Genomic DNA, 24,021 nt, shown 5'->3' on the forward strand with positions numbered 1-24,021 from the left:
CCGAGATTAAGTGTTCCAGGACTAAGTATATAAACAGCTGTGCAGGGATGTACAGGGATGCTCTTAACCTTTATACCGCAAAGTGCTGTTACTTTAGAAGCTTATTTTTCTACAGCTAGTATCGTCAATTCAATTTAAAACAGCAGAATATCCCTTTTTTGAATTCCGGTTAATGTTTGAGCTAAATTATACCCCGATTTCTTTCCTGGGGTTTTTAACGTTTTCAGATTTTAGTTTAGTTTAGAGATACAGCATGGAAACAGGCCACTCGGCCCACCGAGACCATGCCGACCACCCATTCACACTAGTCCTATGCCATCCCACTTTCTCTCATCCACTCCCTACACATTAGTGGCATTTTTTTACAGAGGGCCAATTAAGCCGCATGTGAGGGGTAACCGGAGCACCCGGAGGAAACCCACAAGGTCACAGGGTGAACGTGCAAACCCCACATAGACAGCACCCAAGGTCGGGGATGATCCTGGGTCTCTGGCGTTGTGAGGCTGCGGATCTACCAGCTGTACCCCCTGAATATTTTTGTTAAACGGATAATTATCTTCATTTGGTTGCGTTGAAGTTGCGGCCTACAAACCCGGCACAGCCTGTCAGCCTTCCTTGGGTTCACGACCTCCGACCTCCCCCTTACCCGTAAAGAATGCCACAAGCCATTATTCCCCCTCACTTTGATCCCATCGTTGTTCCTCCACTAGAACCCCCCCAACGTGAGAGCACAGGGACGTACTTACTTCATTTCGAGGCGCTGCATTTTAGTGTGGCGCGGTGAAACGGGAATGCAACCCAGCGCTGCAACGTGTGTTGCACACTTCCAACATGCATGGCAGGGCACTGGCTGCCAGCTGACTCACGCTGGCACCAAATGCGATGTTAGCAAAGTGCACTAAATCTCCGCAGAATAACTCCGCATAACCCCTTGCGTATCAATCCGTTTATACTGCATAAAACGCAAAATGCTGGAAGAACTCAGTGGGTCAGGCAGCATCTGTGGAGGGGAATGAACACGCGATCTTCGGGGTCCAGTCACGAAACGTCGCCTGTCTGTTTCCCTCCATACATGCTGCCTGACCCTCAGATCTTCCAGCACTTTGTGTTTTGCTCAAGGCTCCAGCATCTGCTGTCTTTTGTGCCTCCATTTGTATTGCAATTTTACTATTGGTCCACAGTGATCACCACCTCGACCGTTTATACAGTCAAGCCTTAAAACCACGATCAAAATGCACACTCCGTAAAGTGTAATGGAAATGTTGATCCTTTGGCCACAAGTCTTGGTTTAGTTTAGAGATACAGCATGGAAACAGGCCATTTGGCCCACCCAGCCTGCGCTGACTGGCGATCATCCATTCACACAAGTTCAATCCAACACACTGGGGATCCACATACAGAATCCAATTAACCTACAAACCTGTATGTCTTTAGAATGTGGGAGGAAACCGGAGCACCCGGAGAACGTACAAACACTGTACAGACAGGATCGAACCCGGGTCTCTGGCGCTGTGAGGCAGCAACCCCACCTCTGCTCCACCCATTCCGGGTCTTTATTGAAATAAGATCAGTGGGGAGCATTTGTTTTATATTCTCTGATTCGTAGCAGTTGGCCAGTTGCCAGTGAAGCTTGTGGAACGCTGAGCTGCACCGAACATCACTCTGTGAAACACTAGCCTTCAATCCGACTACCAAGCCTGACATTCACACTGACTTCAGAGCGTGCCCCAGGGATTCCTCTCACATTGGCTTCAGTGTGAAACTATCCATTACATTGCAGCGTAGCTTTTAAACCATGTACATCCAATAGCATAATCGTCCCTGGACAACTTCCCTTCCTTTGATTGCCCTTCATAGTTATTATTTTCAGACAGTCAGGAAGCCTTGATGTTAGTATAGCTTACACCGCTATCACCAGAATCCATTTTATAGAGGTGATGAATCTGACCCTCTCGTGACCTCGGTGCGATGTAGTTAAATTAGTAGATAGTCATACAGTTTGGAAACAGGCCCTTCAGCCCAACTTGCCCACACTGGCCAACATGTCCCAGCTACACTAGTCCCACCTGCCCACGTTTGACCCATATCCCTCCAAACCTGTTCTATCCATGTACCTGTCTAACTGTTTCTTAAACGTCGGGATAGTCCCAGCCTCAACTACCTCCTCTGGCAGCTCGCTCCATACACCCACCCACCACCCTTTGTGTGAAAAGATGTTGAGCTGAGTATTTAACTGAGGCAAAAGCGCCACTATCAGCTGAGTGCCTCACAACGGACATGTTCATGACCTTGTGACACTCTCGCTTTCAAGCTCTGGGACCCTACATCTAATAACTTACTCCAGCACACATCCTGCTATTTTTGAAAAGCCAATGCTGCCTGTCTTTGTGTTGTTTATTATTTCAACTCCATTTCAGATGAAAGTCTGCTTTGAACCAGCTTAGTTTAGTTTAGAGAAACAGGCCCTTTGGCCCTCTGAGTTCGCACCGATCAGTGATCCCTGCACACTAATACTATCCTACACACACCAGGGATCATTCACATTAACCAAGCCAATTAACCTACAAACCAGCACTTGTTTGTAGTGTTGGAGGAAACGGACGCTCTCGGAGTAAACCCATGCAAGTCACGGGGAGAACGTACAAACGGCGTACAGACAGCACCCGTAGTCAGGATCGAACAAGGTGTCTGGCGCTGTAACTATCACTGCCAAATTATTTTGTTAATTCATCCAGTGGTACGCGAGGGACATTAAAAATGTAAAAATGGTCTAAATTTTTGGCGAAAGGTGGCACAGCTGGTAAAGCCGATGCCCCACAGCACCAGTAACCTGACCTCAGCTGCTGCCTGTGTGGTGTTTGCACGTTCTCTCTCGGAATGTAAGGGTTTACCACCGGGTGCTCCATATCCTAAAGACCTGCAGGTTTGTAGGTAAATTGGCCTCTAGCGTGCAGAGAGTAGAAGATAAATTGGGAAAACATAGAACCAGTGTGTTTGCTGCCTGTGTGGAGTTTGCACGTTCTCCCCGTGACTACGTTGGTTCCCTCCGGGTGCTCCGGATCCCTCCCACATCTCTAAGACGTGCGGGGTTTGTAGGTTAATAGGCCCTCTGTGAATTGACCCCCAGTGTGCAGGGAGTGGATGCAAAAGGGGGATAACATAGAACTAGTGTGAACAGGTGATCGTGGACCTGATGGGCCGAAGGGCCTTTTTCCATGCTGTGTGTCTAAGCTCAAAACTGAAACAGACGGGGTGCCATGGCAGGAATACACACACCACCTGCCCAGCTGAGATGTGAAGCATGTTTGTGTAGAGGAACCTGCACTGAGCGCTTTGTGTGTCTGTCTTCAGTTTAAACCAGCATCTGCAGTTCCCTCCGACTGAGAGTGTGGCATGTCTGGTTTCTAACTGCTCCTGGTAATACGATCAGTGAAGTGCCTTCCTTCATTCTATCCCACTGCACAACCTGACCGTGATCCAGTGTCGTCCAGCTCACTATTGTTGGCTGGCCAATACAGTCACTCTTCTGATATCATCAGAGCTCCACTAGTGAGATCAAATAGTAATGATTCAGTGAATGAGCTGTGATCCGTACAGGACAGCCTGTCAGGTCTGGTCCAGTCAGTCAGATATGGTTGTGGCCTGGTGATGGGTTAACCCTTAAAGCTATATTCTCTCTTTTAATGCATATTGAGACGGGAGTAGAAAGACTCCAAGGACAATGGGGCAGCGGGCAGAGCTCGGTGTGTGGAGGTTGCACGTTCTCCCTGTGACCACGTGGGTTTCCTTCTGGGCTCACTGGTTTCCTCCCACATCCCAAAGACGTGAAGGATTGTAGGTTGTCCCTGGCGTGTCGGATAGTACCGGTGTTGGGGGTGGTCGCTGGTATCTCTAAACTAAGTTATTTATTCCTTATAAGAGAGAATATAACTTCAGTTTGCATTTGGGAAAGCACTTCCTCAAGGTTTCTTTGGCTGTGTTCCTCGTCTTGAGTAGTTCCATGCATTCTTCACCGTGTGTCCAATTTCTTCCATCAACTCAGTGGCTAAAGGACTGGACCGAGTAAATGTAAAGAGTCAATCCAATTATTCCAAGAGACCCCTCAGTTCACCTCCTCCGACACAGAGTAAGTGTTCCAGGTCTTATTCGCCTACCGTATCGAAAGACAGACTGTTAGCACAATTGAAGTTGCCATGCTACGTAACGTACTCTGCTGTAATAGTCCCAATGACTGGACACTCTGCGTCAAAGATCCTATAGCATGCAGGATAGTCCACTCAACGAAAAAGACGTGGTACGGTCATGGGCAGATTCATGGGTCATTTTAGGCCCCATTTCCGTAACCGGCTTCCGTCTCCGCACCAAAGATCCCGTAGGATACTAGTGCGAAGCCTGAAGCCGGTTACGGAAACAAGCTCGTAAAAATAAAAGCTATTTGGTAAAAATCTTCTCATTTTCAGAATTTTAATTTATTAACACAAACTGTTTCCTCGCAACGTTGATTACACTGCGAGTCGGGTCGGGTTACGGAAATGGATGAAAAAAAGGCCCACGTTCCGCTCCGTTGCGTACTACACGTCAGCCCATCGCATTTAGCAGGAGTGGTCTATCTTGCTCCGCTATAGGATCTTTGCTCTGCAGTTCGGACTCCAGTGTTTACTACATGGCCCTTTCTTCAGTGGAGTTCTGGGGGTTTACGTTGAAATCTAGGTTTGTCATTATCACGTGTACTGAGGTACAGCGAATAGCTTTGTTGTGCTTGCTGTCCAATCAATAATAATAATAATAATAATAATATTATAGAAATAATAAAAATAATACCGCTTTATTTCCCCACCTGTTGTCAAAGTCTTTATCCGGTGTCCAGTATTAGAAGAAGGTTTCGGTTCAGTTTTATTATGGTGACGTGTACCACCATAGGCTACAGTGCAAAGCTTTGTTTTGCATGCTAACCAATCTAATACACTCTATAAATACAATAAAGCCAAACTCAATTACAACAGGGAGAGCAAAGGGGAAGATACAGGGTGCAGGATATAGTTCTCAGCATTGTAGCGCACCAGTTCCAGAGACAAAGTCCAATGTCTGCAATGGGGTAGAGGTGAATCGGACAGTGGCCTAGCTTATGGAAGGACCATTCAGAGGCCTGATAACAGAGGGGAAGAAGCTGTTCCTGAGTCTGATGATGCGCGCGTTCAAACTTCTGTATCTTCTGCCGGATGGGTGTAGCGATAATCGTGATTGTGACAAGTCTGTTGGCTGCTTTTCCGAGGCAGCGTGAAGTGTAGATGGAGTCAATGGTGGGGAAGTCAGGTCTGTGTGATGGACAATCTACATCTACAACTCCCTGCATCCAGTTTAGAGGGAATCTGAAGAAGAGTCTCAACCCGAAACGTCACCCATTCCTTCTCTCCAGAGATGCTGCCTGTCCCGCTGAGTTACTCCAGCTTGTTGAGTGTGCCTATCTTTGGACGTTTAGAGGGATATGGGCTAAACGCAGGCAGCTGGGCATGTTGGGCTGAAGGGCCTATTTCCACGCTGTACTGCTCTATGTCAAGATCCCCATGCTAGGCTTCCCTAGAAGGCTGGCTGATTGGATCCAACATTGTCTTGGTGGAAGGAGACAGAGGCTGGTAGTGGTGGGTTGGTATTCAGATTGGAGGCCTGTGATCAGTGGTGTGGAACAGGGGTCGGTGCTGGCTTCACTATTCTTTATCATCTATATTAACAATTTTGATAATGTTGTTAATGTTCTCTAAACATTTCCTATTCATGTACCGGTCTAAATGTCGAAGCTCGCGCGCAGTTGGAGACTAGGGCGGATCTTTTTTCCAATATTTATTTGGATTAAGCCGACCACGTAAATACTTAAGAAATTAGACAATGTTGAAACAACCAACTGCAGATGCTGGTTTACAAACAAGGACACAGAGTGCCGGAGTAACTCAGCAGGTCAGGCAGCATCTCCGGAGAACATGGATCGGTGACGTTTCGGGTAAGAAGCTTTCTTCAGAAATAGACATCTCTGGCCTTTATCCAACCATATGCCAATCAGGACCCCCCTCCCACACACCCCTCACCCACACCCGTGTCCACCTATCATTTGTCCTGCCCCCACCTCTTTTCCAGCTTTCTCCCCTCTACTGCAATCTGACTGAAGAAGGGCCCTGACCTGAAACATTACCCATCCATGTCCTCCAGAGATGCTGCCTGATCCGGCTGAGTTACTCCAGCACTTTTTTGTCGTGAAACAGCATCTGCAACTCCTTGGGTGTAACCATCGACCCCTTGCTATGTTGTGTCACCATGGGTTCTAATCAGTTTGCTTCCACTGTGAATTTGCAAAGACTACAAGGAACGTGAACTGGGGCAATAACTGCGCATCTTAAAGATGAGGGGGAAATGGAGAGGGTCACGTTGGTAAAGATGTGCGAACAATGTCAGATTCAAAGAATTGCCTTTCACTCTGTGGCAGAGTGGCGGCTGTTCCTTGCAGCATGCACGCCCCAATAACTAGAGATGATTTTTACAAGACTGCGTTTCACCCCAAGTAACATAGAAACATAGAAATTAGGTGCAGGAGTAGGCCATTCGGCCCTTCGAGCCTGTACCGCCATTCAATATGATCATGGCTGATCATCCAACTCAGTATCCCGTACCTGCCTTCTCTCCATACCCCCTGATCCCCTTAGCCACAAGGGCCACATCTAACTCCCTCTTAAATATAGCCAATGAACTGGCCTCAACTACCTTCTGTGGCAAAGAGTTCCAGAGATTCACCACTCTCTGTGTGAAAAAAAGTTCTTCTCATCTCGGTTTTAAAGGATTTCCCCCTTATCCTTAAGCTGTGACCCCTTGTCCTGGACTTCCCTAACATCGGGAACAATCTTCCTGCATCTAGCCTGTCCAACCCCTTAAGAATTTTGTAAGTTTCTATAAGATCCCCTCTCAATCTCCTAAATTCTAGAGAGTATAAACCAAGTCTATCCAGTCTTTTTTCATAAGACAGTCCTGACATCCCAGGAATCAGTCTGGTGAACCGTCTCTGCACTCCCTCATGGCAATAATGTCCTTCCTCAGATTTGGAGACCAAAACTGTACGCAATACTCCAGGTGTGGTCTCACCAAGACCCTGTACAACTGCAGTAGAACCTCCCTGCTCCTATACTCAAATCCTTTTGCAATGAAAGCTAACGCAGAAGTAGATGTTTCTCAAAGGGAAGGCGAGCAGAAGCATCAGGGAAAATATGTTGAGGCATTTGTGGTCTGAACTTCCTACATTTCACAACATGTCATTTACTTTTGTCCTAAAGTAGACTATACCTGCATTGATGTTGCCTCACCCACAGACATCTCAGGTCTGGGCATCCACTGACATCCCAGAATCGCAGACGGCATTATGCCCGTAGCAATTTAATTATTTTTAAGTTGAGTTTATTGTCACGTGTACCGAGGTACAGTGAAAAGGTTTTTTGTTGCGTGCTATCCAGTCAGCGGAAAAACTGTACATGCTTACAATCGAGCCGTTCACAGTGTACAGATACAGGATGAAGGGAATAACACTTAGTACAAGATAAAGTCCGACTAAAGATAGTCCGAGAGTCTTCAATGAGCTAGATTGTAGCTCTAGTTGTTAATAGGGTGGTTTAGTTGCCTGATAACAGCTGGGAAGAAACTCCCTGAATCTGGAGGTGTGAGTTTTCACACGTCTGTACCTCTTGCCTGATGGGAGAGAGAGACGCGTTCTTTACCCATTGATTTCAGTCAATCTTCCCCACTCCCTGAATGAATGCTCTGCTTTTGGGAACAGCTTCACGCTGATCTGGGCCAGTCCGACCCAAAACTTCACCTATCGAGTCTGAAGAAGGGTTCCGATCCTTTTCTCCAGAGATGCTGCCTGACCCGCTGATTTACACCAGCATTTTGTGTCCATAGAAACATAGAAAATAGGTGCAGGAGTAGGCCATTCGGCCCTTCGAGCCTGCACCACCCATTCAATATGATCATGGCTGATCATCCAACTCAGTATCCTGTCCCTGCCTTCTCTCCATACCCCCTGATCCCTTTAGCCACAAGGACCACATCCAACTCCCCCTTAAATATAGCCAATGAACTGGCCTCAACTACCTTCTGCAGCAGAGAATTCCAGAGATTCACCACTCTCTGTGTGAAAAAGGTTATGCCATCTTTGGCATAAACCAGCATCTGCAGTTCCTTTTTATTACCATCTTGTTCATCTTTACCTGACGATCTTGTCTGCCTTCATCTTATGATCTTGCGTGTCTATTTCAAATGAAAATCAGGAACATTTGCACCTTTTCACCCGGGCAGTCAGTGCTTGTTGCAAAGAGTTTTGAATCCTCCGAGCAGCCACGACAGAGTCCTGTCCCTCGTTGCAGCTCAGGGTTTACCCGCTGGATTTGTCCTCTCTCCTCTCTATCTATCTGATGAGCAGGGAGTCGGCAGGTTTTAATCCCACTTGGCTGCTAAGCCTCTCTCCGCGCCAAGTTCAGGGCTTCCATTTATAACGAGGCAGGGATGACAGAGAGGATGTCGGCGTGTGTGGAAGGACACTAAATCTGATCCAGGGACAGCTGGATAAGCAGAGTGTGGAGAGGTCAGTCCGTTTAAAGAACAGCTCAGTGCCGGCTGTGGGTGGAGATGGCCAGACACGAGCAAGCAAAATGACGAGCAAAGAGGCAGGTATGTGTACCCCCAAGAATGTGTACCCCTCTCCAATGATAAATAACGGGACCGTGTTAATATTGCCAAGTGCTAATGGTTGTCAAGTGTGTAGGAAGGTAACGGCAGATGCTGGTTTACGCCAAAGATAGTCAGAAAAATGCTGGAGGAACTCAGCGAGACAGGCGGCATTCTGTGGAGAGAAGGGAATGGGTGACGTTTCGGGTCGAGACCCTTCTTCAGACTGAAAGTCGGGGGAGAGGGAGACACAGAAATAAGGAAGGGTGAGGTGTGAAAACGGGGCATCAAAAGGGATCAAGGAAAATGCAGGAAAGATTTGTTAGTTAGGAGAAGGTGGCCACTAAGCAAACAGAAAATGTAATCAGGGAGATAGTCAGACTCAGAAAGCTTCGAAGATTGACACAAAAAGCTGGAGTAACTCAGCGGGTCAGACAGCATCTCTGGAGAGAAGGAATCGGTGATGTTTCGGGTCAAGACCTCAACACAAAACGTCACCTATTCCTTTTCTCCAGAGGGGTCAGAAGAAGGGTCTCGACCTGAAATGTCACCTACTACTTTTCTCCAGAGACTCTGCCTGACCCGCTGAGTTACTCCAGCTTTTTGTGTCTATCTTCGGTTTAAACCAGCATCTGTAGTTCCTTCCTACACATTTTGCCTGCAGTTGTTTTGTTTCCACATTTTGGCCGACTCTACATCTTTGGACATTTGCCCTGACGTCGGGTTGTGTTGCTCCATTTCAGAAGATATCCTTCACGTACCAGTCTTCCTTCTGAGAACTGCACCTTAACATTGACAGCAAGTGCACGCTGGTCATCCTCTGTTTTAACAGCGCGCTGGTGACACACGCGTAGCTGGTCTGTCAGCAAGTGGAACGAGAAGGGCTGATTAATTTATGAGTGGGCTGGGTGACATGATGAAAGGTTGTACATTGGTATTGTTTCCTGCACAATGCCTCTCCGTGCCACAATGCCACACAACCCAGTCACGTGAGCTTGTTGAGGACCTCGTAATCTAACTATTCTCCTCTTCGTGGATATCCACTTGCTAAATGACAGCTCAAATCTCCTGACGACTCAGTCCTTTCATTCAGACATAGCTTCGTCCACAATTAGGTTTGCCCGTGACCCTTGCTGGTCCCCCTAGCTTGCACTGTCTGCTTCTTCACCAGCCGCTTAGGGGCAGCACGGTGGCACAGCGGTAGAGCCGCTGCCTCACAGCGCCAGAGACCCAGGTTCAATCCTGACCATAGTGCTGTCTGTACGGAGTTTGCATGTTTTCCTTGTGACCTCGTGGATTTCCTCCGGGTGCTCCGGTTTCCTCCTGCATTCCAAAGACGTGCAGGTTGGTGTTTTAATTAGTTCCGGTAAGATAGTAACTTGTCCCTAGTGTGTAGGATAGTGCTGGCGTATGGAGTGATCGATGATCGATGATCGATGGTCGTCGCAGACTCGGTGGGCCGAAGGGCCTGTTTCCACGCTGTATCTCTGTAGTCTAAATATCTAAACATCAGTGAATGATCAAAGGAGTGGACGTGCTTATGGATCTCGACCCATGGAACCAATAGGACGTGGTTGTCCCCGGCTAACGTACACGTCCACGGGTACCAGCTGATCTTCACCGTGTCGCTGCGTTTACCACCTGCCCATGTGAGACTCTTGGGGAATTCCACAGCATTGCATCCCGACCAACGTCCGTCGCCCGCTGACTCGCACGTTACCAGGGGAGCGGCTCAGGAATAGGAATCGGGGCCCGGATTCTCCTCGCACCTGTGGGTGCCACAGAGGGTGATACTGATACGGCCCCTGTATTACAGCCCCCCGCTGAGATCGGCTCACACCACTAGGCCTGAGGCCTAGCTTGTGTTTCTCCTGCCCTCTGCTGGTCAGACTCAACGTAGATCATGAACGAAGGTGTGTTTGTCATTTATTCACTTTCTCTTGTAACAGAACGGTAACCTCTGGTGAATTAAATGGGAAGCTGTGGCAGTGAAGGGAAAAGGTTTATAATTGAGGAGACTTCTGGGGATTGTTTGCAATGTTATTTTTTATTCTTTTATACACTTGGTGCATTTGAAACGAGTTAACAGGATGGAGGAAAAGTGACATCAAGCTTCTTAATTCTTGGGAAGGAACTTGAGAAGGGAAACTTGTCATAAAGCTTGATGCATCTATGCCAGTGCCAACCCAGAACAGTACAGCATGGAAATAGGCCATTCAGCCCACAATGTCCGTGCCGAACTTGATTCTAAACTAATCTCCTTTGTCTGCATGTGATTCATACCCCTCCATTCCCTGTACCTATCCATGTACCTATCTAAAAGCCTCTTAAATGCCACTATCATGCCTGCCTTCATCACTCCCCTGGCAGCATGTTCCAGGCACCCACCACCCTATTGGTAACCGAATACTTGCCCCGTACATCTCCTTTAAATATTGCCTCTCACACCTCAAATTTATGCCCTCTAGCCTTTGACATTTCCACCCTTGCCTATGTCACACACTTCCATCAGATCTTCACGCACAGACTCTGACATTCCAGATAAAAGAATCCATGTTTGTCCAATCTCTCTGTAGCTAGTAGACTCTTGTCTAGGTATAATTCTGATAAACTGCTCCTGCATTCTCTCCCAAGCCTTCTCACCCTTCCTGTAATGGGGCGACCAGAACTGTACACAATATTCCAAATGCAGCCTCACCAAAGCTCTACAGAGCTGCAACATCGGGTGGTGAATCTGTGGAACTCATTGCCACAGACGGCTGTGGAGGCCAAGTCAGTGGATATTTTTAAGGCAGAGATGGAGGTGATTAGAACGGATGTCAAGGGTTAGAAACATAGAAACATAGAAATTAGGTGCAGGAGTAGGCCATTCGGCCCTTCGAGCCTGCACCGCCATTTAATATGATCATGGCTGATCATCCAACTCAGTATCCCGTATCTGCCTTTTCTCCATACCCTCTGATCCCCTTGGCCACAAGGGCCACATCTAACTCCCTCTTAAATATAGCCAATGAACTGGCCTCAACTACCCTCTGTGGCAGAGAGTTCCAGAGATTCACCACTCTCTGTGTGAAAAAAAGTTCTCCTCATCTCGGTTTTAAAGGATTTCCCCCTTATCCTTAAGCTGTGACCCCTTGTCCTGGACTTCCCCAACATCGGAAACAATCTTCCTGCATCTAGCCTGTCCAACCCCTTAAGAATTTTGTACGTTTCTATAAGATCCCCTCTCAATCTCCTAAACTCTAGAGAGTATAAACCAAGTCTATCCAGTCTTTCTTCATAAGACAGTCCTGACATCCCAGGAATCAGTCTGGTGAACCTTCTCTGCACTCCCTCTATGGCAATAATGTCCTTCCTCAGATTTGGAGACCAAAACTGTACGCAATACTCCAGGTGTGGTCTCACCAAGACCCTGTACAACTGCAGTAGAACCTCCCTGCTCCTATACTCAAATCCTCTTGCTATGAAAGCCAACATGCCATTCGCTTTCTTTACTGCCTGCTGCACCTGCATGCCTACCTTCAATGACTGGTGTACCATGACACCCAGGTCTCGCTGCATGTCCCCCTTTCCCAATCGGCCACCGTTTAGATAATAATCTGCTTTCCCGTTTTTGCCACCAAAATGGATAACCTCACATTTATCCACATTAAACTGCATCTGCCAAACATTTGCCCACTCACCCAGCCTATCCAAGTCACTTTGCAGTCTCCTAGCATCCTCCTCACACCTAACACTGCCCCCCAGCTTAGTGTCATCCGCAAACTTGGAGATATTGCCTTCAATTCCCTCATCCAGATCATTAATATATATTGTAAATAGCTGGGGGCCCAGTACTGAGCCTTGCGGTACCCCACTAGTCACTGCCTGCCATTGTGAAAAGGACCCGTTTACTCCTACTCTTTGCTTCCTGTTTGCCAGCCAGTTCTCTATCCACATCAATACTGAACCCCCAATGCCATGTGCTTTAAGTTTGTATATTGGAAGAAGGCAGGAAAATGGGATTTGGAGGCTGAGATTAGCCATGATTGTATGGCAGAGTAGACTTGATGTGACGAATGGCCTAATTCTACCCCTATAACTTGTGAATTTGTAAACATGTCTTCCTGACTCCTATGCTCAAACGATGAAGGCAAGCATATGCCTTTATACATCTAATATGAGATTTAATTAACTGGAAGTTATTAGAAGAGAGGGAAATCCTCTCTTGGGCAGTCATGGTGGCACAGCGGTAGAGTTGCTGCCTTATAATGCTTGCAGCGCTGGAGACCCGGGTTCGATCCCGACTACGGCTGCTGTCTGTACGGAGTTTGTACGTTCTCCCTGTGACAGCGTGGGCTTTCTCTGAGATCTTCGGTTTCCTCCCATACTCCAAAGACGTGCAGGTATGTTGGTTAATTGGCTTGGTGTAAGTGTATAAAATTGTCCCCAGTGTGTGTAGGATAGTGTTAATGTGCAGGGATCGCTGGTCAGTGCGGACTCGGTGGGCCGAAGGGCCTGTTTCCGCACTGTATCTCTAAAAAAAAACGTTAAAAATCACAGAGGCTGACATCTTAGAAGGATCACCAAACACAATGAAAGGAAGGTCTTGATGCCCGCGGTGATGGGACATATTTGCTGGTGTGGTCTTGGAAGGAGAGTGGAGAAATGGGACTATGTTTGGACTGTTGGGTGAACAGAGGGATGATAAATGAGAGGGTTGTAAGTACTGGGACATGAGCGGGGAGGGGAAGAGGAGCAGAATGAATATTTAAACCTGATTAAAATGTATTTAATGACTAGAAGGTCAAGTATATATTGGAGTCCTCTTCATTGGAATAGCTTTAATCGGACTTTACTGGACTTTATCTTGCACGAAACATTGTTGTCTTTATCCTGTATCTGTACACTATGGATAGCCCGATTGTACTTACGTATATCGTCTTCCCGCTGACTGGATAGCACGCAACGGGTGGCACTGTGGTAGAGCGGTAGAGTTGCTGCCTCACGGCCCCAGAGACACAGCTTCGATCCTGACCTCGGGCGCTGTCTGTACGGTGATTGTACCTTCTCCCCGTGGCCTGCGTGGGTTTCCTCCGGGTGCTCCGGTTTCCACCCACATCCCAAAGACGTGCGTGTTTGTAGGTTAATTGTCCCTTGAGTGCCGGATGGAACTAATGTATGGGTGATTGTGGGGTGGTGCGGACTCGCTGGGCCGAAGGGCCAGTTTCTACACTGTATCTCTAAGCTAAATCTAACCTAAACTAAGCTACAATGAAGGAGGACCACGTTAGAATTACATTCTGACACAAAGCTGTGAACATAGAGCTAGTTTAATTGTTTCACAATCAAGAGCCTTCCAAAAGTGACTGCATGCTGCATATAAAAGTGCCTGAAGATGAGCTGCATTTTTGAGCAGTCTGGTGTGAAAACCATGCTCTGTCTGAACTTTGGGAAAGGCACGGTAGTTGTGATGTTAACAGGCATAAGATAAACCTGAGCTCGCATGTTTGCTGTGATGTAGAACGTGACATTTGGGATACTTGGACATCTTAAGAACTTCTGTCGAACTTTAGTCGATATCCAACTGAATGGAGTTCTGTCTCCAAAGAAACAGCATGTGGCTGGCACCATCGCAACACTCACGCATGGAATTGTAGATCACGTGGCTTCTTCCTATTTAAGACGAATATTCAAATCGGGCAGAGAAGTAAGAACATAGGAGGTGGGCACTAAAGTTGCTATTGTATCGAGCAGGTAGACAAAAATGCTGGAGAAACTCAGCGGGTGCAGCAGCATCTATGGAGCGAAGGAAATAGGCAACGTTTCGGGCCGAAACCCTTGGGTTTCGGCCCGAAACGTTACCTATTTCCCAAGGGATTCGGCCCGAAACGTTGCCTATTTCCTTCGCTCCATAGATGCTGCCTCACCCGCTGAGTTTCTCCAGCATTTTTGTCCACCTTCCATTTTCCGGCATCTGCAGTTCCTTCTTAAAACGATTGTATCGAGCAGGTTTCTTTCATTTTACTCTTGAAGTGGCCTTTTCTGTGCGGATTTCCGGGGGTGTGATTAGTTCTTCAGCACTCCCAATCAACAGCTAATTCCCATTGCAATATCAAATAATAGGAATTAAAATGTACACCACACCAACTATGACTCATATTGCATCTTGGGCATATACAGTAGTATCAAATTGAGTTGATACAGAGAGACGGTGCAGCGGGTGGAGCTGCTGCCTCCCAGCATCAGAGACCCCGGTGTGATCCTGTCCTCAGGGGCTACTTGTGTGGACTTTTCACCTCTTCTCCCGGGACCGCGTGGGTTTCCTCCAGGTGCTCCCGGTCTCCTCCCACGTCTCACAGCCGAGCGGGTTTGTAGGTTAATTGCCCCTCTTCAAATTGCCCCTAGTGTGTGGTGGGTGGATGAGAAAATGGGATAATATAGAAATAGTGTGTACGGGTGATCGTAGGCTAGATGGGCTGAAGGGCCTGTTTCCATGCTGTATCTCTGAACTAAAGTAAACTAACTAGTGGGAACAGGTGATGGATGGTCGGCATCAACTCGGTGGGCTGAAGGGCCTGTTTCCACACTGTATCTCTGAACAAGTAAACTAACTAGTGGGAACAGGTGATGGATGGTCGGCATCAACTCGATGGGCTGAAGGGCCTGTTTCCATGCTGTATCTCTAAATAAAAATGTCTCCCTCATCATTCAGCATGATCGCCAGGTACTGTTGTGGAGATCTCTATGTTGTGGCTGGCCGTGGTTCATCAGGGCAAAGACAGATGCTACACTTGCCTGTCTGATCACCCATGACCAGAGAGCATTGCTGGAAACTAATGCTCATTCCACATTACAATGCCTGCACTGGCAGATAACCCTTTAGCCCATGATCAGCTGTTTATAATGACGGGACTTGCTATTCTGAGCCTGTGATTTTCGAAGCCAGGGAACAGAGCAAGCTGTTGTAATTTGGAAACTTGTGGTATTCCATTTGCCAAATGAATTAGGAATTCTGCCCGTTGAAGCAGGAGAAGTGACGCAGGTTCTGCATCATATCTTAAGGCACAAAACACAGAGACCGGATCAATGGGCGCAAAATATCGCTCCCCAATTCACAGGGATGAACCATAAACCACGAATGAAGTCCAACCTTCAACAAATCTAAACTTAATATCTCAATAAAGTGGCAAAACTTCACAAGATCTGGGGTACTGTCGCCACTAACATTGAAATGCCCCTTGCCCTGTGATTCTACAGCAGATGTACATCTATAGCTGGATTTATATTGTTAATATACATATTTTAATATTGAAGCCTCATGTACGATTGTTGCCCACAGCAATTTGGACATTTTTATTTTGTGGTATATAATTTTTATTGATCAGTTTGTGTTTTAATGCCAGCTCGGCAAACTCAACTGGCAGAGGTTTCCTTCAATGTTTTGCACAGAAACGATACTATTCTTTTTTTTTAAACAGTTATTGCAGAAGTTAAGATGTTTCAGTCAATAACAAGTCACGGCTCATTCTTGGGTTGTAGGAATAGTGCACAAACAATATTCATTCGGATTTCACGTGATGTCTTGTCTTTTGAAAGCAAGCAGCTAAAAGGACAGTGTGGCATGGAGGGCCACGAGCCTTTAAGCAATTACCGTACTTTCACGAAAACAACCTGCAGGGTTTATCTATTTAAACGTATTCCAGAGGCAATGTGGCTTATATTCGTGGGCGGGTTATATGTGCGACTTTTTTTACAGATGGCTGGCCAACTTCGGTCTTCCTGCAGGTAAGAGGTAAGTCATTGCAAAAGTGAAGCTGGCTACGATTTTAATCTGTGTCTGTGAAGGCGGGAACTGTTTTAGCCTGGGGTTTAAACAGTAATGGAGAGGGTAGCAAGCAGCGTTACCAGGTATTGCGTATGAGATGTGGGATGGATTTACTGTGTGGGGCCGAGCTGGTTTTCATTCTCGCACACGCACTGTAATTGTGGTAATTAGGTTTACACAACAGGTTTTTTTTCGTGAAATTACGGTAACAAACCAAAGTGTGAGCTTACACTAATTAAAATTAATTGTAAAAGTTAATACAATCAGTGATTCCAGTCTCCAATTTTAATTAGCTAATTAATGAAATGAATCGCTGTGAGTGGGAATTGATACCATTGTGAGGGAGACCAGGCTGATATTTTTTTCATCCCTTGTGGTAACGATGTTCGGATGGTATCGAGTGTCCCATTTTCTTTTTGTTTTGTTTTTCCAGCTCGCAAGCAAGAAATCATCAAGTTAACTGAGCAGCTTATCGAGGCAATTAATAATGGGGACTTTGAAGCATATGCGTAAGTTTTCGGATCACCTTTGCTGTTCATTAACACTCGGGCATTGTTATCCAGTCAATTTGTCAAGTAATTCACAGAAATGTGGCCGAATGTGTGGCAAGGAACCGCAGATGCTGGTTTAAACCAAAGGGAGAGAGGCACAAAACGCTGGAGTAACCCAGCGGGACAGGCAGCATCTCTGGAGAAAAGGAATTTCGGGACGAGACCCTTCTTCAGACGTTAGCCATTCCTTCTCCCCAGAGATGCTGCCTGACCCGCTGAGTTACTCCAGCATTTTGTGTCTATCTTCTTTGTCTGTATAACCCGTTCTCACCCAGCCCACAGGCACCAAAGGACCTCGACCATCGTTAATTTTTTGCATATGTTTCATTCACTTGTTCTATATCACCGTCTCTATCTCTCATTTCCCTTTCCCCTGACGCTCAGTCTAAAGAAGGGTCTCGACCCGAAACGTCACCCATTCCTTCTCTCCAGAGATGCTACCTGTCCCGCTGAGTTATTCCAGCATTTTGAGTCGTATCTTTATACATTTGATAAGGTCCTATGTTCATTTGGTTTGATCTAAGAGTTAGTTTATATTTTTTTAAATGACTTAAGATAGAGTTAGAGTCATTCAGTCTGCAGACAGGCCCTTCGGCCCAACTCGCCCAATGCAAACTAAAATGCCCCATATTTGCCATCTCCACCTGGCCCATATCCCACTAAAACCTTTCCCATCCATGAACCCGTCCAAATGCCTTTACAATGCATTTATAGTACCTGCCTCAACTACTGACAGTTTGTTCCCTACACCCACCTAAGTCAAAAAGCTTGCCCCTCAGGTTCCTATTAAATCTTGCCCCTCTCATTCCATTTTAAAAAGAAAGGCACGAAATGCTGGAGTAACTCAGCGGGTCTGGCAGCATCTCTGGAGAACATGGATGGGCACAGATTCCTGACCCAAAACATCACCTATCCATGTTCTCCAGAGATGCTGCCTGACACACTGAGATATTCCAGCACTCTGTGAAACGTCTCCTATCCATGTTCTCCAGGGATGCTGCCTGACCCACTGAGTTACTCCAGCACTTTATGTTTTTTTTTTTTTGTAATTCAACATCTGCAGTTCCTTGTGTCTTATTCCTCTGGTTTTTGATTCTCTTACCCTAACGCCATATACCATTGAAGGGCGAACCTGGGATAGAAATATGTTTGAAGTGGGTTGTGCTTCAGATAAAATTAACTAAGTGCCTTAACTGATCAAGTGATTAACTGGATGTAGAGTGAACACGGTTCTGTCACATCAGTACTACTCAGTCTAACGCCTAAGCACCCGCTTTGATATCTCCGTTCAGCCTGATTATAGATCATAAGATCATAAGACATGGGAGAAGAATCCACGCTAACTAGGTCACTGTATACTGAGCCACTTCAGTGTCATCTACTAGATAAGTCAATATTCATACTGCTGGGTTGGAAGCTGCCCTTTTGAAATATGAGCATTTCTACAGTAAGATTTTTACTAAATTGTATGGAAAAAAGGAATTTCACTGTATCTAGGTACATGTGGCAATATAGTCCCACTGAAGCATTGAAGTAAATCTAATATCTAATCTAATATAAACATAGAAATTAGGTACAGGAGTAGGCCATTCGGCCCTTCGAGCCTGCACCGCCATTCAATATGATCATGGCTGATCATCCAACTCAGTATCCTGTACCTGCCTTCTCTCCATCCCCTTAGCCACAAGGGCCACATCTAACTCCCTCTTAAAAATAGCCAATGAACTGGCCTCAACTACCTTCTGTGGCAGAGAATTCCACAGATTCACCACTCTCTGTGTGGGAAAAAAAATGTTTTTCTCATCTCAGTCCTAAAAGATTTCCCCCTTATCCTTAAACTGTGACCCCCTTGTTCTGGACTTCCCCAACATCGGGAACAATCTTCCTGCATCTAGCCTGTCCAACCCCTTAAGAATTTTGTACGTTTCTATAAGATCCCCCCTCAGTCTTCTATCTTCTAATGAAGGACTTGAATAGAGTGGATGTGGGGAGGATGTTTCCACTAGTGGGAGAGTGTAGGACGAGACATCACAGCCTCAGAATAATAGGATGTACCTTTAGAATGGAGATCAAGTGGAATTCCCTCTGCCAGAGGGTGGTGAATCTGTGGAAGTCAATGGATATTTTTAAAGCGGAGATTGATATGTTTTTGAGTAGCATGGGTGTCAAAGATAGACAAAAGTGCTGGAGAAACTCAGCGGGTGCAGCAGCATCTATGGAGCGAAGGAAATAGGCAACGTTTCGTCCCGAAACGTTGCCTATTTCCTTCGCTCCATAGATGCTGCTGCACCCGCTGAGTTTCTCCAGCACTTTTGTCTACCTTCGATTTTCCAGCATCTGCAGTTCCTTCTTAAACAGGGTGTCAAAGGTTAGGTGCAGAAGGCAGGAGAATGGGGTAGAGAGGTAAAAATAGATCAGCCATGATTGAATGATGGAAAAGACTCGATGGGCCGAATGGTCTAATTGTGCTCCTATGTCTTATAGTCTTACAGTAGTCACCACATTCCCCGCACCAGCTAGCAACGATGGTGGTATCATCGGCAAGGTCAGGGATTGCATTGGCATTAAACTTTTTAATTATGCTCACCAAGAATTGGTCAAGTGTCTATCGTGTTCTGAGTTTAAATTTTCAATAAAGAAAGGAGATAACTAGCTTTCACGCTATCCACTGTAACCCAAGTAACTCCTGCTTCTAGACACACTTGACAGGGATAATAAATGTGGGTCAGGCAGCATCTCTGGAGAAAAGGAATAGGTGACGTTTCGGGTCGAGACCCTCGTTAGACTGAGAGTCAGGAGGAAAAGAGAATGAGAGATTAGGCCAAATGAATGGAAGATATGCAAAAAGCAACGATAGTCAAGGAAATGTGGAGTCCACAATGGTCCATTGTTGGCTCTTGATAGGTGATAACAAGTTCATACATACAGCGGAACGCAACAGGATGGGGGTGAAATTAGTGAAACTAATATATAACCAGTAAAGTTCCACTGTCTGTGTGTTAACTTGTTATCACCTCCCGCACAGCCAACAATGAACCATTGTGGGCCACAGTTCCTTGATTAACATTATATCCTGTCGGGGCAGTCACGGTGGCGCAGCGGTAGAGTTGCTGCCTTACAGCAAATGCAGCGACAGAGACCTGGGTTCGATCCCAACTACGTGTGCTGTCTGTACGGAGTTTGTACTGCATGGTTTTTCTCCGAAATCTTCGGTTTCCTCCAACACTCCAAAGACGTACAGGCGTGTAGGTTAATTGGCTTGGTAAATGTTAAAAAAAAACTTGTCCGTAGTGGGGGTAGGATAGTGTTAATGTGCGGGGATCGCTGGTCGGCACGGACCTGCTGGGCCGAAGGGCCTGTTTCCATGCTATATCTCTAAACTAAACTAAACCTGCATATCTTTGTCCTAATTACTGTCTGTACCTCTCGTTTCACTTTCCCCCGACTCAGTCTGAAGAAGAGTCTCGACCCTATTCCTTTTCTCCAGAGATGCTGCCTGACCTGCTGAGTTACTACAGCTTTTTGTGTCTGTCTTCAGTTTAAACCAGCAACTGCAGTTCCTCCCTACACATGATAAATGTTGTTGATTGCTTGCAGGAAAATCTGCGACCCTGGACTGACGTCGTTTGAGCCTGAAGCGCTCGGCAATCTTGTTGAAGGAATGGACTTCCACAGGTTTTACTTTGAGAACTGTAAGTTGTAACAATTCATTCTGAACCGAGAACCTTGTGGCTGAACTAGTGCTGTAACACTGAATGTCCTTGTGTCTTCACTCGGTTACTTCCACCATGTAAGTCTGTAGAAGGATCCCGACCCGAAACTTCAGCTATCCATATTCACCATTGATGCTGCCTGACCCACCCAGTTACTCAGGCACTTGAGTTAAAAAACAGCGTCTTTTTCACACCTATGGTTTCCCAACCGATCTCAGTAATTTGGTTGTAGATTTGCAGCTTGTAATGGCAAATCATCAGTATTCCTGTTAGCACAAGGAACTACAGATGATGGAGTAACTCAGCGGGACAGGCAGCATCTCTGGAGAGAATGGGCAGGTGATGTTTTGAATAGAGACCCTTCTTCAGACGGGGGGGGGGGGGGGGGGGGGGGAGCTGGAAGCGAGGTGTGTGTGGCTTTTCACCTTCTAATGTCCATCCCGTGACCGTATTTACAGCTGTGAAGTTGTGCCAATGTACGGGTCATTTGTCGTTTGACCTGTCAGCAGCTGAGACCAAGCTCACACTGTCACAGTGATTAGCAATTACTTTTTAGCTTTGGAGATACAGGGATGTGGCGCAGATTCCCCCCCAAGGAAACGGGCCCTTCGGCCCACCGTATCCATGCCGACCCATAAACTAGTTCCATCCTACACACCAGGGAGAAGAGCTAGGTTAATTGACTTTGGTAAAATAGTTAATTGTCCCTGGTTTGTAGGATAGTGCTAGTGTACGGGTTGAACGTTGGTCGGCACGGACTCGTTGGGCCAAAGGGCCTGTTTCCGTGCTGTATCTCTAAAGTGTGCAGCTTTGGGGGGAATCTGCAGGTGGTGGTGATGCCACATCCCTGTCAGAGTTAGAGGCTGTGTGTGTTGGCAGGTGCTGCAGGCTGGGTGATGAACAGCAGTGCGTTTTGTGGTAAATCAGATAGTACCCTGGTTTCTGGCAGGTTTATTCAGAAGCCTGATCATACAGGGGATAATGCTGTTCGTGAGTCTGACCGCACATGTTTTCAAGCCTCTGTATTCTCTGAGGAGTTTAGAGTTTAGAGCAGGGTTGCTAACTTTCTCACGCCCAAATAAGGGACAAAAAGATGGGTGTAGATGGGGCATGTTGGTCAGTGTGGGCACGTTGGGCCAAAGGGCCTCTTTCCAAGCTGTGTGACTCTGTATCCCAGGGCTGATTCGATGGGACGGTAGGGAATGCGAGGGGTGGGGAAGAGGGGACGTGGGGGGGAGGAGAGTAGAGGGGGAGGGAGGTGGGTGAGGGAGGGGGTGGAGGGGGGGGGGGGGAGGGGGGAGGGGGGGGGGGGAGGGAGTGGAGGAGGGGATGGGAGGGGACGGAGGGAAGGGGGGGGAGGATATTGAGGGGGGGAGATGGGAGGGGTCTGGACGGGAGGAGGAGTTACAGAAACGGGCAAAATATAGTGGACAACTGATACGAATAAGGGGGCCTGTGATTGGATGACAGGTGAATCACTCATGCGTGGCATCAACAACACACACGCAGCACACACGCACACAACACACACACACGCAACACACACGCACACAACACACACACACGCAACACACACGCACGCTGTATCAGATCCAGGATCTGTGTGTAAACGTGCCCTCTGGTGATTACAGAGACAAAAATAGGACAAGGACTGTCCCTTAAGGGACAAACCAAATGAACCCAATATACGGGATGTCCCGGCTAATACGACAACCCTAGTTTAGAGACACAGCGCGGAAACTGACCCTTCGGCCCACCAAATGTGTGACAACCAGTGATCACCCCACACACTAGCACAATCCTAAACACTAGGGACAATTTACAATTTTACCAAAGCCAATGAGCCTACAAGCCTGTACATCTTGGGCGTGGAACTGCAAGGTAGGATGGCACGGTGGTGCAGCGGTAGAGCTACTGCCTTACAGCGCCAGAGACCCCGGTTCGATCCCGACTACGGGAGCTTGTCTGTATGTAGTTTGTACCTTCTCCCTGTGACCTGTGTAGAGGGTGTCCCCGACCTCCCATCTACCTGATGGCAGACCCTTGAACTATCTTTAATTGGATATTTCAGACTTTATTATGCACTGCAGGTTGTTCCGTTTTTCATTGATCTGCACGGTTTGATTGTAATCGTGTGGTCTTTACATTGACTGGCAAGCACGCAAACAAAAGCTTTTCATTGAACCTCAGTGCACGTGATAATAACAAACGATGAGCTTTGGGCCTGTCCCACTTGGGTGACCTAATCCCCGAGTTCTGGCCAGTTTGCCCTCGACTCATACTCGCAGCATGGTCGACACGTGGTCCTAGGAGGTCTTCGTAACTCTCCTTCATGCTCGAGAGTAGTCCCCGCGTACTCGAGGCCTCAGCTAGGTCGCGGCGTATTTTTCAACATGTTGAAAAATGCCCGCGAATAAAAAAAGGTTGCCATGGAAAAAATCGATACTTTTTTTTACTGGTAGGTTTAGTCGTAGTAGCCGGCATGTTAGTCGTAGATAGTGTTCATCATAGTCGATGGGAGATCGAAGGAGGTCGGAGGAGGACGTCTTCACTCTACACTATTCGGTGTCCAATTTTCCCGTAGTTAGTCGTAGCTAGTCGTAGCTAGTCTTCTAGGTCAAAGGTCTTCAATATGACATTTTTTTCAAACTCTCCTAAACTCTTCTAAACTCGCCAATTAGGTTGCCCAAGTGGGACAGCCCCTTTAGTATGAGGAAGGGTCTGATGGTCTCCCCTCTCTGTGCCTCTCATCATTTCACATCTCCAGTATTAGAGAGAAAACCATGCCAGTCCGACCAACCTCTCCCTGTAGCTAATGCCCCTGAATCCAGGCATCATTCTGGTAAACCTCCTCTGCACCCTCTCCAAATGATGGGGGATTTCACCAACAATAGTGCCGTTGAATGTTAAGAATAGATGGTTGGAAGGAACTGCAGACGCTGGTTTACACCCAAGATAGACATGCTGGAGTAACTCAGCAGGACAGGCGGCATCTCTGGGCACAAGGAATGGGTGACGTTTCGGACAAGACCCTTCTTCAGACGAGTCAGGGGAAAGGGAAACAGGAGATAAAGAATAGTTTATGAAAGATACGCAAACATGTGACCATGATAAAGGAAACAGGCCATTGGTAGCTGTTTGTTGGGTGAAATTGAGAAGCTGGTGCAACTTAGGGGGGGGGGGGGGGGGGGGGGGGGGGATAGAGAGAGAGGGGACGCAGGGGTTACGAAGTTAGAGAAGTCAATATTCA

The 24,021-nt window shown here is 46.9% G+C and overlaps 1 protein-coding gene across 50 annotated transcripts in view; it reads left to right on the forward strand.

The window, feature by feature from the left end:
- Window positions 1-24,021, forward strand: part of LOC129713199 (calcium/calmodulin-dependent protein kinase type II subunit beta) — a 264,536-nt gene that overhangs the window by 235,917 nt on the left and 4,598 nt on the right. For 22 of the 50 annotated variants that reach the window (XM_055662057.1, XM_055662069.1, XM_055662072.1 and 19 more), the window contains 3 exons: window positions 4,043-4,126; window positions 16,941-17,016; window positions 20,656-20,750. In XM_055662057.1, the coding sequence (XP_055518032.1) occupies window positions 4,043-4,126; window positions 16,941-17,016; window positions 20,656-20,750 (255 nt within the window). Of the gene's footprint in view, window positions 1-4,042; window positions 4,127-16,438; window positions 16,475-16,940; window positions 17,017-20,655; window positions 20,751-24,021 lie in introns of all 50 variants that reach the window. The other 28 variants (XM_055662062.1, XM_055662077.1, XM_055662075.1 and 25 more) reach the window with 2 other exon arrangements.

This window comes from Leucoraja erinacea, chromosome 35, assembly GCF_028641065.1.
Source record: "Leucoraja erinacea ecotype New England chromosome 35, Leri_hhj_1, whole genome shotgun sequence".
Classification (NCBI taxonomy): Eukaryota; Metazoa; Chordata; class Chondrichthyes; order Rajiformes; family Rajidae; genus Leucoraja; species Leucoraja erinaceus.